General features: G+C 39.8%; 1 protein-coding gene across 1 annotated transcript in view; it reads right to left on the bottom strand.

The window, feature by feature from the left end:
• The window catches only part of SHQ1 (SHQ1, H/ACA ribonucleoprotein assembly factor), a 279818-nt gene that overhangs the window by 179784 nt on the left and 80372 nt on the right, over window positions 1-19662 (bottom strand). Inside the window, exon 6 of the mRNA XM_006903000.1 lies at window positions 7375-7502. Coding sequence (XP_006903062.1) covers window positions 7375-7502 — 128 coding nt within the window. The remainder of the gene's footprint in view (window positions 1-7374; window positions 7503-19662) is intronic.

The raw sequence follows: 19662 nt of genomic DNA, 5'->3' as shown, positions 1-19662 counted from the left end.
CCCCCCCTTCATTAAATGGAATCCAATATATATGAAGTATTGGGAAGGGCTGTAGAGAACAGTGTTTATGCCCAACTTCATGCTAGCCTCCTCTAACTCTTACTCTTAACCTGTAGTCTAGCCCACCTAGCTCTTACATGGAGAATTGCCTTTCTTAGAGAATTAACTAAGCAACTGAGGAGCAGTCTCAGCATACTCCTCATAGCATAAGCTAAAGAAGGAAAGTGAAAAAGGGCCAGGTCAGAGGGAAGAGTCTTCTCTCTTTCTAGGGTTCACATTCAATTTGATATGCATTACCATGTCTTTTCTACTTCCTGTAAATAGGTGTGATCTTTGTTCCCACTGTACAGTCTCTTCTATACCCTACTTCGCATCAGACCCTATTACTTTTCTCCTTTGTTAATATCTTCAGTTTAGTCGTTCCATCCTATCCCCATCCCTACTGCATCCTTGTACCACTAGGGGCTAATATCACAGAGGTCTTCTTGTGGCCCCCTTATATTATACCACCTGTTCTGTGGACAGGCAATAACTAGCACTGAAAGGTACCTCACAACTATCTCAACACCATCAGAGGGCAGTGGTCCTTTTTAGATCTCTAGCATCTCTTCATATCCCTCATCAGGTGTGTTTAGGACATTTGTGGGAAGCCATCAAGGCAAGAGAGAACTTTAGGCTCCTACTTTTTTTGATCCTAGCTCTAAGATTAGAAGAAGATAGATGGGATTATCAAAATAACCAAGATTGTCTGCCTTTTTGGCTTTCAGACTGCCTTCTATCCCAGAGCAGCTGAGAAATCCATGAAGCTGAGATTTTGAAGGACCCAGTTTAGGTTCTTCCACTTAGGCCTCAATTCCTCTCCTTTCCCAGGGGCAGCCTTAGTTCCCATGGCCCTGAAACATATATTTTCCTCCTTTTCCCCCAGCACCTTCTAGCCCCCAAAGTGGAGGAACTAGGATGGCTTTCTTAAATTTTATTTCTTCAAAAGAAACTGAAGTTCTTTTTCGCCCACCTTTATCCATGGAGCAGGAGTGAAGATACTTCATTGCCTTGGGACTGGGAATCCATTTCCTCCGGCTTTTCTCCCCTCTTCTCTGCCCTCCTACCATTAGGAACAGGATTGGCCTTAGCTTCTGGGCCTATCTGCTGCCATCTCTCTACTTCCTATAAGCTCTTTTACTTTCAAGCTCTGTTGGGCTTGGGGATCTTAGGTTTGTATTTCCGAGCTCTTCACTTTTCTGTTGTGTTTTTTTTTAAGGGGGGTTGTCTTTTTGGGTGGTATTTTTTTTTCTTCTAAGAAAGCATTTGCCTTTTTGTCCCCCCTTTTTCCCCTCTCCCAACATAACAACCGTGGTAACAGAATGCAACTGCTGATTTACTGATGTATTTAATGTAAGGAAAAAAAGGGGAAAAAAATATTAAAAAAATAAAAAAGATGTTCTGTGATCTTAAAGGCAAGAGATTCAAAACCAACAGCAGCTCTGCAGAAAGATAAGCAATCTCCTTTCAAGCTATTTGCTGCCTCTGAAAACTAACTGTAGAGTCAAATATTGGTCTGTCCCAACACCAAGGTAAAAAAACATTAAGATGATTGTACAAAGCATTCTTTAGAAAAGTCAACCATAAAAGATGAAAAAGGACCATTTGCCCAGGGATAAAGCTTTGAAGGCAGGGAGGGATATGCCAGAAAGATGAAAGAAAATAGGAATGAAACACAGGGCAGAAATGGGAAGAAGGCTGTTAAAACACTGAGATTATAATTAATGTTATGAGGGGAGCTGCAACTACAATCCCAGAGGCGAACGGTTCGAATACACGAGATGCTCTGCCAGGGAAGGAAGGACAATCTCCTCCTGTACCAGTCAGATCTGATTTGACGGTACATGCACACAAAAATAATAAAAAATATAATTAATGTTATGAAACAAAATGTGTATAAGTTGAATAGAAAACCAATTTGTTCTGTAAAATTTCACTAAATTTACCCAAAAAAAATCCTTTCACTTAGAAACTTTTATCAATGTGCAAAAAGTGTAATTTTACAAAGAAGCCACTGATTACTGTGTCTCTTACCAATTATGCTAAGGATTTTAAGCACATTGTGTCATTTAATCATCACATAAACTCTGTAAGCTAGGTATTACAGGATTTCTGCAGCAACCCTGAGTAGTTACAAGATCACTTACTAATTTAAATTGGAGCAATAATTTAAACCCTAGACCCATAATTATTAAGCCAGTATGCTATATACTTAACACTATACTTGGTAAAGAGTTTCTGTTAACATAGAGCTCAAGCTCTTCTGCCTTAAATCATGTAATTTCTTTTAAAACTGATTTTTTTACTAAATCAATGAGATAGCCATGTTGACTATGATTGCTCCTGCAGCACTGATCTGGATATATGCCAAATGTCTGATGAAACGTCAGGTAGCCCAATGGTTAAAGAATAAGCTGGCTGTATCATTCATCCTGTTATATGTAGAGAGTTAATGGATAGGACATGCCTTGTATAAAGCACACACAGAGTTAGAACAATTTACAATGTACCCAGCAGAACCTACAATACTTTCTCTCTCTCTCTCACACACACACACACACACAAAGTATAAGGACAAACTACAATACCTCTCTCACACATAAAACAAAACACAGGATAACTTTCAATGTCTCATAAACGCACACATAAGAACAACCTACAATATCTCTCTCTCTCTAACACACACACACACACCAGACAATCTTCAATGTGTCTCTCTCATACATACACTCCTATACACATACACACACACAGAGTAAGAACCACCTAAAATACCCCCCTCGCACACTTGCGTGCGCACACACAGACACAGAGAAATGGAGTAAGAACTATCTACAATAACTCAAACACAAACACAGAGTAAGAACCTCCTATAATGCATCCAGTATAAACACAGTTTAAGAACAATATATAATGTCTCTCACACACAAATACATACAAATGAAGAACAATCTATTTAGCTTTCTCTCACACATACAAAGAACCTACAATGTATCCAGCATACATACACACATAGTTTATATATAGTTTAAGAACAATCTACAATGCCTCTCTCACACATACACACAGAGTAAGAACAGTCTATAATGTGTGTCTCTCACCCTCACACACAAAGAGTAAGAACCACCTAAAATACCTTTCTCTCTCTCTTTCACTCCTCCAGAAACTTCAATGTCTTTCTCACACACACATAAAGAACAACGTATAATACCTCTTTCTCTCACACACAACCTTCAATGTCTCTCATACACTCACACACAAACAAAGAGTAAGAACAATCTACAAAGTATCCATGTAAAAGAAGTCAGAATTTTAGGTAATGTCTTCTCTGGATATGCAGGACAAACTAGCTCACCCTTGTGGATGAAAAAATTCAACTACACAACCACCTATTTTCTACCACACTACCTCATTAAGACCCATGTCTGAAATAGGGGAAACAGATTCAGAATTGTTAATATTCTTGACCACATAAGTTTGAACAAAATAAGCACAGATACAGGAAATAAAGAGTTAACTCTCTAAATTGTAACGGTAATATTTTACACCTGAAAATTTGTGATGTCTCTGACCCTTAAACTAGCATCAAATATAAAATCCAAGTTCTTTCTGGTGAGAAGTTGTTGTTGTTATGGGCTATCAAATTGCCTGCGACTCATAGTGACTCTATGTACAACAACTCTGAACCCTGCTCTATTCTAAGTTAACCCCATTGTCTCCGACACACCTATTAGTGCAGTCACTGAGTCAATCTATCTCATAGAGGGTCTTCCCCTCCTGCGATGTCCCTCCACCCTCCCAAGTATAATGTCCCTCTCCAAGGACTGGTCCCTCTATGCAACATGCACAAAATATATCAGATGGAGCCTTAGATTCTTGCCTATAAGGAGCAGCCTGGTCAAACCCTGACTAGAACAGATTCATAGCTGACCCTTGATCAAGTTTTCAGAGAAAGTAAATAATGTGAGAGAAAACTGCTAACCTTCTCCCACAGAGCAAAACTTGTTAGATTTAAGCCACAAGCCTTTGAGTTGGTGGCACACATATTCACCACTAGCCTAAATTGAAAATAAACTGCCTAAACTGAAAATAGTAAGAATAGAGCACAAATGAGCTGATGTGTACATGTTTAATAAATATTTAGTTGTTAATATCTTCCAAAAATTAATCAATGAAAACCCTACAGAACATAATTGTCCAATCCATCACAAATTATAGAGGAATATAGGATGTAGCAGCACTTTGTTCTCTTGTGCCTACGGTCTCCATAAAACAAGTGCCAACTCAACAGCAGCTAACAAAAACAACAGCCATTACACAGGAGAGGAAGACCCTCAATGAAATGGATTGATTCACTAACTGGGGTAATGGGATAGATGTGTCAGAGACAATAAGATTGGCAGAGGATAGAGCAGGGTTTAGGGCTGTTGTACATAGGGTCACTATGAATCGCAGGCAACTCGACGTCACATTACAACACTAAAAAGTGCTTCACCCAGCCACAGCATGTGCTCCTCACTGCAGCCTTCTTGTGTGAGACCATGGCTGCCGCACTTACTCAGGGCTGTTTAGCAGCTGTTGATTTGTGTGTGGTGCAGCTGCACTGAGTGGCTCTTCATTTGCCTTATCAGTCCTTCAGCCTCATCCCTCTGCTACCTTATGGCAGGGACTTAGGTCCCTGACCCTCTACTGTCTCCTGCTTCTACTAATCTGGGTCAACAGCAACTGAATCAAGGATTCTCACAAGGCCCTATGTGTTCTGCATTGCATTCACTACAGCCATCTCATTATAATCATCTTTCTGTTCATAGATACTGCCTGTATTCTTCAATTCGGTACAGCTGTCTCTGCAGTTCCATTATCTCCTTGAAGACTGCAACTAACTGCTCTGAAACTCAGAGGAGTCCACAAGCATGCCCTGGGAATGCTGTGCAGTTTTACGCCAACCTACACAATGCTTCTTCTTGGGTTAATCCGGTACTGTGGGATGTGACCCTGGGCTACAGATTGCAAAAGGAAAGCTATAACCTGCTTCATACCACCCTTTGGAGAAGAGAGACCCCGAGTTGAACTCTGAGACAGACACACTCTTTGGACCTCATTTTCCCCATTCCTAAAGAATAACCAAGGTGGTGTTACCTGCAGCGAAAGACTCTGTGCTGAAGTGCCTGCAACCCTGGCCACATATAGCCCTGTTGATGCAAGAAGCCTATTTTCTCTCTAGGAGAGTAACAAGACAGCCATCTCATCTTTCGTTAAGTTTTTGTAAAAAAATATGACATAACATATTTTTAATGAACAAAAGAGTGCTTCAATTTTTTAAATAGTGGTTATGTTCAGAAAAAGAAACTTGACTTTAAGAGATTCTGTGTAAAAGTGAAGAAAACAAAAAGCATGTTGTACTGGAAAAATCTACTGAAAAGAACTGCTTTAAAATGCTAAACAGTAAAGATGTTAGTTTGAAGACTAAGGTGAGTCGGATCCATGTCATGATCTTTTCAATCATTTCCTATACATCTTAGACAATGAATAAGGATGACAGAAGAACAACTGATGCCTTTTAGTTGTGGTGGTGAAGTACTGAATACCCCGTGTCTTAGAGAAAATACAATCAGGGTACTCCTTAGAGGCAAGGATGATGAATCTTTGTTTCATATACTTTGGGCATATTGTGAAGAGAGGTCTTTTCTTAGAAAAAAGTATCAAACTGGAGTGGGGGGAGGGTCAGAGAAAGAGAGCAAGACCCTCAAGAAGACATACATGGTAACTAAAATAAAGAGCTTGAGCGTATCCAAGATCATAAGGATGAAGCAGGATAAAGTAAGGTTCAGCTCTGCTGTTCAAAGGATTGCTATGAATCACAGTTGACTCAATGGCATCTAAAAACAATATTCTTGAAAAGTTATGTGTCCATGTGCCTATGTGGGCTTATGTCTATGTGCATTCCTTTCACTTAAACATTAAATTTTATTTCTACATTAAAGCCAAATTAGTATGAAAGAAAATGTATGCATTGTATTCTTGATCTGTTATATTTTAAATTTATAAACTTAAGTTTATCAGTGTTTCACTTGGAGAAGGCGGTAATAAAAAGGCCATCTAAGAATGGACTCTCTGTGGATAACATTTGGCCTACCGTCTGAGGACAACTTTTATGTTAAGTTTCCATCTGTCATCTCTAAAGTAAAGATATGAGCACAACTTCTGGCTTCCTCATAAAACTATCTGTGGGAGGACATAACTAATTCATTGAAGAGACATTACTAATGTTACCAAGAGGAATGTTCAGATCTCTCAAAATTATTCAATAATTACAAATATACTACGTGTTATTTCTCCAGGAAAAGTAAGTCTATTATTGAGTGTTATTTCTCACTCAGGAGTTTCTTTTTAAAAATTACTTTCTCAGCCATTGTTTTCTCTTTTATCACATGACCGGGTGGGGGGGTTATGCTAATGATGTCAATGGAGTAAATAATACCTCTTGGATATTAACATGCACACAAGGTTTATAGAATGTAGGAACTAGTCAGCCTTGTCATCCTACTAGATTTAAATTGAGCAGGGTCAGTGGCAAAAAATGGGATTCTTACTGTAAGCAAGAAAGAAGCAGAGAATGCACCACAAGTCCTTTGAACCAGAGAGATTTCTGCATGAGAAAGAAAGAGCTCAAGACTTTGAAGCAGCAGTAAAGAGTCAGAGACCAACATGAAATATAGGTTATCAGGAAGTAGCACAAAACCAGAGATTCTCAAACTTGCTGGAGAAGTGGGAGAAAGATGCCATAAATAGCTGCATTAAGAGACAATTGTAATGCTGCCCTAAAGCTAAAAGGCTGAAGGACAAAGGGCCTGTGAACATGCTTGAGAAGCTGTTGTGACTGAAGAATTAGATCCTGTTTCCAGTCTTGATTATAACCTGTTAACTTTTCTAATAAATCTCATAAGCATAACTATTGCTTATGAATTCTGCACGCTTATTGCAACAAATAACCTACCCAGCAGTAAAAAGCAGGGAGAGACCTGGGAGGCATGATATGTGTCACAACTTATTTCTACAAGTACAAGGAGCATAGGGACATACCATACTCATAGGAATCAGTTTTATATTATGGATGTTGTTGATAGAGACTATTCTTCCTTATGGAACAAAGAGAGGTAAGATACTGACACCTCACTGTTTTTACATAAATGAAGATCCTATTTCCAAATCAAACAAAGCAAAAAATCATGCTTTTGCTTTAGAGGTGATTATAATGCTTACTGAATAGAAAAGAAAATTAACTTGGTAAATTATGAGATATTAAACAAGTAAACCTAATTTTAAGTTTCTTACCATATGTAGCATGATTTTCTTGCTCCTGCGTTGGTCCCAAAGAAGTCATCATTTTTGAATATGTATCAGTCCACCAAGGTTTATACTTCAAAGCTTGTTCAATTGCTTCATCTTCAAAAAAGTCAGCTCTGGCAGAGGGGAGGAGGGGATGTAAAGAAAAACAACAACAAAACACACCCACACTGGGCTTGTTATGTAGGATTTGGCTGGTTTTCATTTTTCAAAATCTTTTACATAAACTTATCATATCCACATGCTAAGAAAGGTGGAGAGTCACAGACAGAAGAGGAAGACCCTCAACAAGATGGATTAATACAGTAACTATAACGATGGGCTGGAGCATATCAGAGAACATGACTATGGTGCAAGATAGGGGAAAGCTCATATTTGTTATTCACAGAGTCGCTATGAGTCATAGACAACTTGATGGCACCTAACAACAACATCACATCTATACTACAAACTGTTGTTAATTAAGGTACATTTCAAGGAAAGACTATAAGCACTGACTTAACCTCCTTCATGATTACAAATTACAATAAGATGAAAGGCAAGCATCTGACTAGAACAGTATCTGGCACGTCAGATCTCTTCAAACAGAAAGTACATAAATACTAATAATTTTAGCCTAACGTACTAGTCCACACTATAGTAGTGTATGACACAACAAATCTGAACACATAGTCTAGTACATTTCCTACATTTGTGTTATGGATGAAGTACAAACCTACTTTTCAACAGTTTTCTTTTCTATGTTAATGAGCTCATACTGGAGTAAAATGGGACCTAAAATGAATCATTCCTGGGTGGTATCTTAAAATAAGATCAGAATAAACCCAGAGAAATACACACAGGGTAGGACACCATGGGAAGACAAAGGAAAACAAATGCATAATCTCAGGAATGTCAAACAAGCATAGTTGGCAGTTTCTTAAAGCTTTGAGACACATACAGTGAGGGTCTTGCATTAACAACACATTTAATGTAGATTTCTAGCCTCCAGTGGTGAAAAAATCAATTCCTATTCTTTACAGCTACTACTTTTAATATTCTTGTTTTGAAATTAAGACAGTTTACAAGTACCACAGTGTAAAAAATGCAAAGGTCATGAGGAGATGGCCATATCTGATGTTAACTGACTTCACAAATGGGAACAGTTTCAGTCAATAGCATCAATACCACAAAAACAAGGTCGAACATGAGGTCGTACATGTTCCCCACACTCCTAACCCTTCTCCTACTCATCTCAGCACCAATCTTACTACTCAGCTGGGTCCAAAATCCAATATGATAGCTCACAGACCACACAGAACAATGTTGGGGAAGTCAAAAGATTATAATCAAGATTAGTAGCAGAACACAGTTAGGACAGCGTCTGAAAAGTGCATGTATGAAGCTCAGCCTTGAACCTCATGGCTTAAGACCACTGTTACAAAGTTCTCAGTCCTGCAAATTATGGCTGCTCACTCAAAGATGTCCAACAAACTGGGACAAAGGTTCTTAGTTACAGTTCCAATGATACAGTAATCCCAAGGTCCATTTCACATCAGGTTTCTAGTTCAGTTATGGCTGCTGCTATAGTAGGTGGTGGTGGTGGTGTTATGTGCTGTCAAGTCACTTGTGACTCATAGCGACCCTATGTACAGCAGCCCTAAACTCTGCTCTGTCCTGTGCCAATTGCACTGTCTCTGACACTGCCATTCTGATTATCCCAGTCACCGAATCAATCCACCTCATAGAGGGCCTTCTCCTCCTGCGCTGTCCTCCACCTTCCCAAGCATGATGTCCTTCTCCAAGGACCGGTCTCTCCTCACAAAATGTCCAAAATATGTTAGCTATAAAGGGTAGCATCCAAGAAGAGTGCAAACAGTCATTGCAAAGACAGAAGAGGAAGCGAAGACCAAAATGGATGTCAGAAGACTCTGAAAATTGCACTGCAGCGCAGAGAAGCCAAAGCACAAGAAGAATCCAAGATATTAAAGAGTTGAATAGAAGATTTCAAAAGGCAGCACAGGATGAAAAAGCAAAACATTACAATGAAATGTGCAAGGAGTTGGAGTCAGAAAATCAAAAGGGCTGAACTCGCTCAGAATTGCTTAAGTTCAAGGAACTGAAGAACAAATTCAAACCTCGAGATGCTATCATCAAGGATACTTTCAGCAGAATGCTAAATGATCCAGGAAGTATTAAAACAAGACGGAAAGAACATACTGAATCACTGTATCGAAAGGAATTGGCAGACACAAAAGAATTTCATGAAACAACATATGAATAAGAGCCTATGGTGATGAAAGAAGTTCAGGCTGCTTTGAAGGAAATGGCAAAAAATAAGGCTCCAGGAATAGATGATATACCAATTGACACATTTCAGCTAACAGATGCTGCCCTGGATGTGCTCACCAAGTTGTGGCAAGAAATCTGGAGAATGACCACTTGGCCAACTGACTGGAAGAGATCTATATTTGTTCCCATCCCAAAGAACGGTAACCCAACAGAGTGAGAAAACTATAGAACAATCTCATTGATTTCACATGCAAGCAAGATTCTACTGAAGATTATCCAGAAACGACTGGAACAGCACATCAGCAGAGAACTGCCAGAAGTCCAGGCTGAGTTTAGAAGGGGTCATAGTACTAGGGATATTGTAGCTGATGGATGTTAGCTGAAAGCAGAGAATACCAGAGGAATGTCTACCTGTGTTTCATTGACTATGCAAAGGCGTTTGACTGTGTGGATCTTAACAAACTGTGGCTGACTCTGAGAAGAATGGGAATCCCAGAACGCTTGATTGTTCTAATGCGAAACGTATACTTGTACCAGGAGGCAGTCGTCAGAACAGAGCAAGGGAACACTGCATGGTTCAAAATTGAGAAGGGCATACACCAGGGATGCATCCTCTCTCCATACATTTTCAACCTGTATGTAGTATAGATAATTCAGGAAGCTGGGATCTATGAGGAGAAATGTGGGGTCAAGATTGGTGGAAGATCTATTAACAGTATGCGTTATGCAGATGACACAACCCTGCTTGCTGAAACTGAGGAAGATCTCATGCATTTGCTGCAGAGGGTCAAGGACTGCAGCCTTCAGTATGGAATGTCAAGAAGACAAAAATTCTCACCACTGGACCAATCGGTAGCATCAGGATGGAGGGTGAAGAGATTGAGATTGTTCACAGCTTCATTTTGCTCGGCTCCACAGTCAACACTCTTGGCACCAGTAGCCAGGAAATTAAAAGGTGCATTGCCATGGGAAAGTCTGCTGTTAGGGACCTCTCCAAAGTACTGAAGAGCAACGGTGTCTCTCTGAAGACTAAGGTGCGTCTGATACAGGCCATGGTCTTTGCAATCACTTGTTATGCATCAGAGAGTTGGACAATGACCAAGAAGGATAGAAGGAGAATTGATGCCTTTGAGCTATGGTGCTGGGGAAGAGTATTGAGAGTACCATGGACTCCTAGGAAAATAAATAGATTCATCCTGGAAAGGGTTAAACTGGATGGCTCCTTGGAGGCAAGGATTCTGAGGCTCCATCTAACAGTAGGTGTAGGTGGAGCAAAAACATCTGGTCTCATAGGGCAACCTACACTTTCTTGCTTCTTTTCACCAGGGAGGAGAAGGTCTAATATTTCTGTTGCTAGACTGTTCAATTTAATGGCGAGATTAGCCAATCTGCTTGTGGACTGGCTAATACATCCCATTCACATATTCCTATCCATTTGTATGGCAAAGTCAAACTACGAAGAGGGACATCATACTGAAAGATAAGCTCACACACACACACACAGAGATTTTGGTACACTTACCAAAAAAAAAGAAAAAATCTTTTAACTTCATTACCACAAAAAAAAAAATATACACATGAGCAGGAGCAAAAAATTTAAGATTTGTATATCCACAAAGAGGGAGCTCTAGTGGTCTAGTGGGTAAGGAATTGTGCTGCCAACCCAAAGGCAGATGGTTCAAATTCAGCAGCTGCTCCAAAGAAGAAAGATGACTATTGTCCTTTTGTGTGATGTACAGCCTCTGAAAACCTGCTGGAGAGTCAGTTATGAGTCAGTTCCATGTCAGTAACAGTAAGTGTAAACTAGGGAGACTAGAAAAATCAATCTCTGTGAAGAACAAAAACAAATTCTATGAACTTTGTAAAGAAAGCAAATTTTCCTATACTTGTAGCTCTAACTAGAAAAATAATGGCTAGACTCAAAATAGAACTTTGGAGGGATATTTATTCAGCAATTATGTTCAATTATTAGCATTCCAAAAAAACAGTACTCTTAGGAAAAGAATGTAAAAAATGCAATGCATGGTAAAAAAATCATTTATAGTATATTTCAGTTAATTAGAAACTCAAGAAATTGATTGTTCTGTTTAAATGAATTTTCTAGCTGATGGTCTCACAATGTTAGCTTAAAAGCTGGGCTACAGGCTCTTTATTTAACTTCTATTCTGGGGCAGTAAGCAGTTGTGTCTGTCTCACTCCCTCTTGCCCTTCAAAGGGATGCTCACAGCCCTGTGCCCCCATGTCCCATTTTCTGCTCATTTCACGGACCTTAAATACCTTTTTCTTTCAATTCAGTTGTTCAAGTCCTTTAAAGTTATGTGCAAAATCTTAACCTAAATGCCTTTTATCTATTATCTCACTGAATACTCATATCATCTAGGAAAGAGAGATTATTAATACCCTCATTTATAACTGTAGAAAACGAGACTCAAAAGAGTGGTGTATCAGAGAAACAATAAAAAATTGTGGCGATAATCTGGACCAATTTCATTCCTATTCCAGAATCCAAACTCTAAATCAATACATCATTTTTATGCTTAAGGAAATAAACTGCATATCGGTAATTCCAAGTATCATCTGTCAGATGTATACTGACCTGGAATGAACTAGCTGCTTTATTAACTAATCCTGCTAAAATTCTATTTTCTTATTAGCTCTCTTGCTCCCTACAGTGAAGGAAAACTCTTCTTAAATGAGATTCTACTACAGCTTTTCATTCACAAATTAGGGAACTATGCTATGAATTTTTAAAAAATCATCTGTGGTAGTGGGCTTATGTGTCATTAAGTGGAAAAAATGATAAATAAACCATTTACTTCGTATCATGTTCCAAGATAAGAGGTTTAAGGTAACAGTAATAACAAGGCATGGGCATAATGTCAAGATTATAGGTACAGACAAGATTGATGGCAAAATAAAATGGGAGTGACAGTCATACTCACTGAGAAACTGCTATCTAAATCAAGAGCTAAGTAATATTTAACAGTTAACCAAGTTAAAAGAGGAGTTGCATAAAGCTAAGAGTACCTGAAAATAATATACTGTGGGGGCTTTATAGGTCATGTTAAGATATCAAAAAGATTTTTATACCCCAAAACTGAACACTTAAAAGGCTTAAATAGGATACTGACCATTATGTATCTTAGAAATACCATTTTTATTAGAGTTGGGCAAATGGTTGAAAAGGCAAGCCTGAAAATCAGAAATAATGGTAGCTAAGGCGTTATGCAGATGACACAACCCTGCTCGCTGAAACTGAGGAGGACCTCATGCACTTACTGCAGAGGGTCAAGGGCTGCAGCCTTCAATATGGACTGAGGCTCAATGTCAAGAAGACAAAAATTCTCACCACTGGACCATCGGTAGCATCAGGATGGATGGCGAAGAGATTGAGATTGTTCACAGCTTCAGTTTGCTCGGCTCCACGGTCAACACTCTTGGCACCAGTAGCCAGGAAATAAAAAAATGTATTGCAATGGGAAAGTCTGCGGTTAGGGATCTCTCTAAAGTACTCAAGAGCAACGGTGTCTATCTGGAGACTAAGGTGCGCCTGATACAGGCTGTGGTCTTTGCAATCACTTGTTATGCATCAGAGAGTTGGACAATGACTAGAGAGGACAGAAGGAGAATTGATGCCTTTGAGCTGTGGTGCTAGAGAAGAGTAGTGAATGTACCATGGACTGCCAAGAAAACAGATTCATCCTAGAGAGGGTTAAACCAGGCTGCTCCTTGGAGGCAAGGATTCTGGGCCTTTGTCTGACATACTTTGGACATGCTGCAAGGAGAGACAGGTCTTTAGAGAGGGACATCATGCTGGGTAGAGTAGAGGGACAGCGCAGGAGGGGAAGACCCCCTATGAGGTGGACTGATTCAGTGACTGGGGTAATCGGGATGGGTGTGTCAGAGGCAATGAGACTGGCACAGGATAGAGCACAGTTTAGGGCTGTTGTACATAGGGTCACTATGAGTTGCAAATGACTCGACGGCACATAACAATAACAACAACAACAACAAGACTTTATAAGACCTAACAGTAAAATAATATAGCAAGGTTGTCAGTAGATGAACCTGACATATATTTATTTTAGGAGAATCTTCAGAATGGAGGGGTCAAGGAAACGAGAAGATCATGATCAGGATCTGGACAATTCAGTGAACAACAGTGGTCTTGATGAGATAGAAACAAAGGAAGTTGACATGTGGGTTTGGAGAGAATGATTTCTACATGCAATGGGCTGTCTGAGCTGCCTTGTGAGGCATATGAAAAGAGCTATTCTTACGTCCAGTTGAATATACAAATCTTGAACTCAACAAGTCATGAGCAAATGGACAGTTTTTGAGGCCAGGGAAGAGGATGTAAATAGCAAGAAAGAACTGGTTCAGTGACAGGAAAGAGCTCTGAACAACAGAGCACTGAGGTAATTTAAGGCAAAGATCCAACTGAAGAGAATGTGTTCTAGTTTTGTTGTTGAGGTTGCCCTCCTCTTCAGAGAGCCCATAATTAAATAAAAATAAACTATCAAGCAAAATCTCTTCCACTTCCATGTTGTTATTCTTGTTAAGCGCCATCAACTATGACTCATAGGGACCTTATGAACAAATTATCTGGACCGTAGCCTATCCTACACCACTCTATCCTCCCTAATACACATAAGCCCACTGCCACAGATGGTTTATCAATCTCACTAAGGGTCTTACTTTTTTTCACTGACTTTCCACCTTTCTAATTATGATGTCCTTCTTCAACTAACACTCTCTCCTGACAATAAGCACACTGTGAGACAAAACTTGACTATTCTTGCCTCCAAGAAGCACTCTGGTTACAATTTCTCCAACACATTATCTGCTCTTTTGGCATTCCAAGGGACATTCAGCACTCTTCTCTAATACCACAACTCAAAGAAATCAACTCTTTTTCCGTCATCCTTATTCAATGTCCAGTTCTCAGATGTACAGTAGTCAACTGAAAAGACTATGGCTTGAATCAGGTGCACCTTAAGTTTTTAAACTGACATTACTACTCTACAGGACTCTGGAGAAGTCCCTGACAGTGGACTTTCCCAATGCCACATGTCTTTAGATCTCCAGATTGCTGGCACCAAAGGTGTTGATTGTGGATTCAAGCAAAAGGAAATCATTGACAATTTCAATCTTTTCTCCATTTATTGTTGTTGATTGCCTTCAAGTCAAGCACAACTCATAGCGACCCCATGAACAAAAGGACTAAAGCCCCTCTACACCCACTGACATTTATCATAGTTCAGTTTCTGGAGGCATGTTACTTAGGAGGTAGATGCCACTCCTGCTTCCAAACCTGTCATGGTATGTTACTGTTGTTACGTGTCATTGAGTTGCTTGCAATGTATAGCAACCCTATGTACAGCAGCTCTGAATCCTTCCCTATTCTGAGCCAGTCTCATTAACTCCAAAACACCTATCCCCTTTTGACCTAGCTACTATATCCATCCATCTGGTCTGGGGTCTTCTTCTCCTGCACTGTCCACCTACTCTTCCAAACATGATGTCCTTCTCCAAAGACCAATCTCTCCTGGCCACATGCAAAAAGTGAGGTGGAGCTTCAAAATCCAAGCCTCCAAAGAGACTTAGTTTCACCCTCTCCAAGAGAGAATGATTTGTTTTCTTGGCAGACCATGGTATGTTCAAAATTCTTCTTCAGCACAACTTAAAGGCATCTATTTTTCTTCTGTCATCCTTAGTCATTGTCCAACTCTCCGAAGCATAACAAGTAATTGAAAAGGCCATGGCCTGGATTAGGCACACCTTTGTATCTAGACTGACATCGTTGCTCTTCAGCACTCTAGAGAGGTCCATGACAGATTTTCTCAATGCAATCTGATACTGCTAACAACCTCAATCTCTTCTCCATCTTATATAGTGCTACCAGATGGCCCAGTGGTTAGAATCACTGTCTTCTTGATGTTGAGCTTCAATCCATATGGAAGGCTGCAGTCCTTACCCTTCTGTAGCAAGTGCTTCAGGTTCTCCTCAGTTTTAACAAGCAGGGTTATATCATCTGCATAATGCAGATTGTTGATATATCTTCCTCCAATTCTGATGTCACAATCCTCCTCATACAGCCCAGACTCCTGGATGATCTGTTCTGCATATAGACTGAAATACATTCCTGGCTGAAACTTTTACAAATATTTTTTAATTTTAATGAACATTTACAGGAATTTTGGATTTCCATTCAATCATTGTTGCAGTTTTCTCCCTGCCCACCCCTCTCCCCCAATTCGCTCTTCTCTTTGAAATGTAAAAGAAAATCTCCTTCACTGGTATACAATCCTCCCCGAATCCCCCTAGAACTCTCCACTATGCAACCTTCATTTTGGACTCTTGTCATAACCATAATACCCAATCATATATTGCTTTTAAACTGTTCTCTCCCTCATCTACTTCAATGCAATATATATATAATTTATCCAATTATTCTCAGTGCAGTGTCTCCTTGCTCTGCTCTGACAAATGCCTCTTGGTCCAAGTGTAAGTTTCACATAAGCACAATCAAATGTTCTGGGATTCCTATTCTTCTCACAGTCAGCTACAGTTTGTTGTGATCCACAGTCAAATCTCTTTCCAAAGTCAATGAAACACAAATAGACAATCCTATGATACTCCCTGCTTTCAGCCAAGATCCACCTAGTGTTAGCTATAATATCCCTAGTGCCACAGCCTCTTCTAAACCCAACCTGCACATCTGGCAGTTCTCTGTTGATGTACTGCTCCAGTCATTTTGGGATAATTATCACCAGAATCTTGCTTGTATTTGATAGTAATGATACTGTTTGACTATTTCTGCATTGTTGGGTCACTTTTCTTTGGAATGGGAACAATTATAGATCTCTTCCAGTCAGTTGACCAGGTGGTTGTTTTCCAGATTTCTTGACACAACTTGTAATATGTCAACTGGCATGTTGTCAGTTCCTGGAGCCTTGTTTTTTGCCAATTCTTTCAGAGCAGTTTGAACTAGTAGTTGTTGCTGTTGTTAGGTGCCACTGAGTCGCTTGCGACTCTTAGCAACCCCATGTACAAGAGCCCCAAACTCCACTCTATCCTGTGCCAACCTCACCATCCCTGACAAACCCACTCCAATTACTCCAATCACTGAATCAATTCATCTCATCAAGGGTCTTCCTCTCCTGTGCTGCCCCTCCACTCTCCCAAACAGGATGTTCCTCTCCAAGGACTGGTCCCTCCTTGCAATATGTCCAAAGTATGTCAGATGAAGCATCAGAATCCTTGACTTCAAGGAGCAGCCCAGCTTCACCCTCTCCAGGACAAACCTATTTGTTCTCCTAGAAGCCCATGGTATATTCAACACTCTTCTCCAGCACCACAGCTCAAAGGTATCAATTCTCTTTCTATCATCCTTAGTCACTGTCAAGCTCTCCAAGGAATAGCACAAAACTGCGAAGACTACAGCCCGCCTCAGGTGTACCATAGTCTCCAGACTGACATCGTTGCTCTTCAGTATTCAGGAGAGGTCCCTGACAGCTGACTTTCCCAATGCAATTCGTCTCCTATTTTCCTGGCTGCTGGTACCAACAATGATGACTGTGGAGGAAAGCAAACTAAAACTGTTAAATATCTTAATCTCTTCACCATCCATATTGATGCTGAAAATTGGCCCAGTGGTGAGAATCTCTGTTTTCTTGATGTTGAGCTTCAATCTGTATAGAACGCTGTAGTTCTTGACCTTCTGCAGCAAGCACTTCAGGTCCTCCTCAGTTTCAGCAAGTAGGGTTGTGTCATCTGCATAACGTAGGGTGTTGTTGAATTTTCCACTGGTCCTGATGCCACATTTCTTCTCATACAGTCCAGCGTCCCAGATGATCTGTTCTGTATACAGATTGAAAAGGTATGGAGACAAAATACATCCTGATTCTGAACCATGCAGTATCTCCTTGCTGTGTTCTGACAACTAACTGCCTCTTGGTTCAAGTATAGGTTTTGCATAAGCACAATCAAATGTTCTGGAATTCCCATTCTTCTCAGAGTCAGCTACAGTTGGCTGTGATCCACACAGTCAAAAGGCTTTGCATAGTCAATGGAGCACAAACATTCTTCTGGTACTCTACGCTTTCTGCCAAGATCCACCTAACATTAGCTATAATATCCCTCATACCATGGCCTCTTCTAAATCCAGCCTGCATATCTGGCAGTTCTCTGTTGATGTGTTACTCCTGTCGTTTCTGGATAATTTTCAGCAGAATCTTGCTTGCATGTGATAAATGATCATATTTGTTGATAAAATTTTATGTACTTTATTTTGATATGACCTAAGGAAGGGGCCTTCGTGATATAATGCTTAACACGTTGAGTTGTTAACAAAAATCCATCAGCTACTTCTTGAGATAGAGATGGTTAGTCTCTTCCCAGTGAACACTTACAGCCTCTAACACCAGATGGAGGATTACTATGAGTGAAACTCAAGTAAATGGCAGTAAATGAGTAAAACTCAAGTAAATGGTCTGGGTGTTTTGGTTGCAGGTTGTAAGAAGCACTGTGGTGCAATGGTTAAACTGTTCAGTTGTTAACAAAGAGATTGGTGGTTTGAACCGATTAGATTCTCCACATAAGAAATATATAGCAGTCTGCTTCCATAAAGGTTATAGCTTTGGAAACCCTATGAGAAAGTTCAAGTCAGTCCGATGTGGTTTCTAAGATTTTAGTACTAATTTATAGGTCTACTTAAGAGTTCTGGTGGCTTAGTGGTAAGGAACTGTGTTGCCAAACTAAAGGTTCATAGTTAAAATCCAACAGCTACTCCACAGGATAAAGACAGACTGCTACATATTTCTTCTGTGGATAAAGATAGCCAGTCTTTTCATGGACATTGAAAACTCACTAGAAGGCCAGCTAATCGGTCAGTTCCAACTCACTGGTACATAACAACCTCAAACTTAGGATGAAGTTAAAAGTAATGTTTTTTTCAACTCTCCAAATAACCTGATAAAATATGGAAGTACCACAACTTGCAAGGAAAAGTCAACATAACATACATTAATGTAGTATTTAATATCACACTCACTCACTGATATTGAGTCAGTTCTAGCACAGAGAAGCCATCCAATGAAGTCTCTATCACAGGAGAAGAAAGGATCGAGAAGCACTAGTGGTGGTGCTGATGGATTTCAACCACTAGGGACATGCAGCCATTGTGTTAGCAGTGTGACACAATAAGGACCACACCACCAGAATTCCCCTAATACTATATTATGGGTTGGTTTTTTGGTTGTTGTGTTGGCTTGGTTCTTTTTCAGTATGTTTTATATGAGGCTATTACATTTGGAGAATTCTGGTGGCCTAGTGGGTGGAGAGTTTTATACTGCCAATCCAAAGGAAAGTGGTTTGAATCTATCAGATGCTCCATCAGAGAAAGATGGGAAATTTCCTGTGTGATTAAAAATCTAATCTAAAAATCCTCTAAAAATCCACTGCAAGGTCAGCTATAAATTGGTTCCAAGTGGACAGCAATGAATGCTAATTATACCTATATATTTCAGTGTAAAAACATGTCTCTGGAAACTCTATGAACTTTGTGAAATGACGATTATTATAGAAAGGCTAAGGTCTTTTGCTCAACTCAACTCAACAGCAATCAACAACAACATCTACAATGTATTATTTTCAATGCAAATAAAAAACTTAATCAGCTGGAGCATCCACAACTGCAGAGAACCAGGGACCTCATATAAGACAGAGCAGATCTTAGGAATGCAAACTCATGAAACCAGAGTTAGGAGCCTTTGCCCAAGTTTGTTTGAGGACCGGGGAGGGAGATGCCAAAATTGGCAGGACTGAGAGCTTTGTAGCATTGGCCTAAAGACACAACACAGAAGGGCAAGGTGTATGTGAGCACATTTCAGAAGTTGTCCTGATTGAGCTTTTACCGGAGTTATAGCATTTCGAACTTCCTAGTAAACACCGTAATTGTCAAGGGGGAGAAAAAAAAAATCTATATTTTAAATTATGTATTTA

Source organism: Elephantulus edwardii, unplaced genomic scaffold (genome assembly GCF_000299155.1).
Source record: "Elephantulus edwardii isolate Elephantulus edwardi_28Jun2011 unplaced genomic scaffold, EleEdw1.0 scaffold00492, whole genome shotgun sequence".
In the NCBI taxonomy this organism is placed as follows: Eukaryota; Metazoa; Chordata; class Mammalia; order Macroscelidea; family Macroscelididae; genus Elephantulus; species Elephantulus edwardii.
Note: the sequence above shows the minus strand (reverse complement) of the source record. Positions and strands in the feature narration are given on the sequence as shown.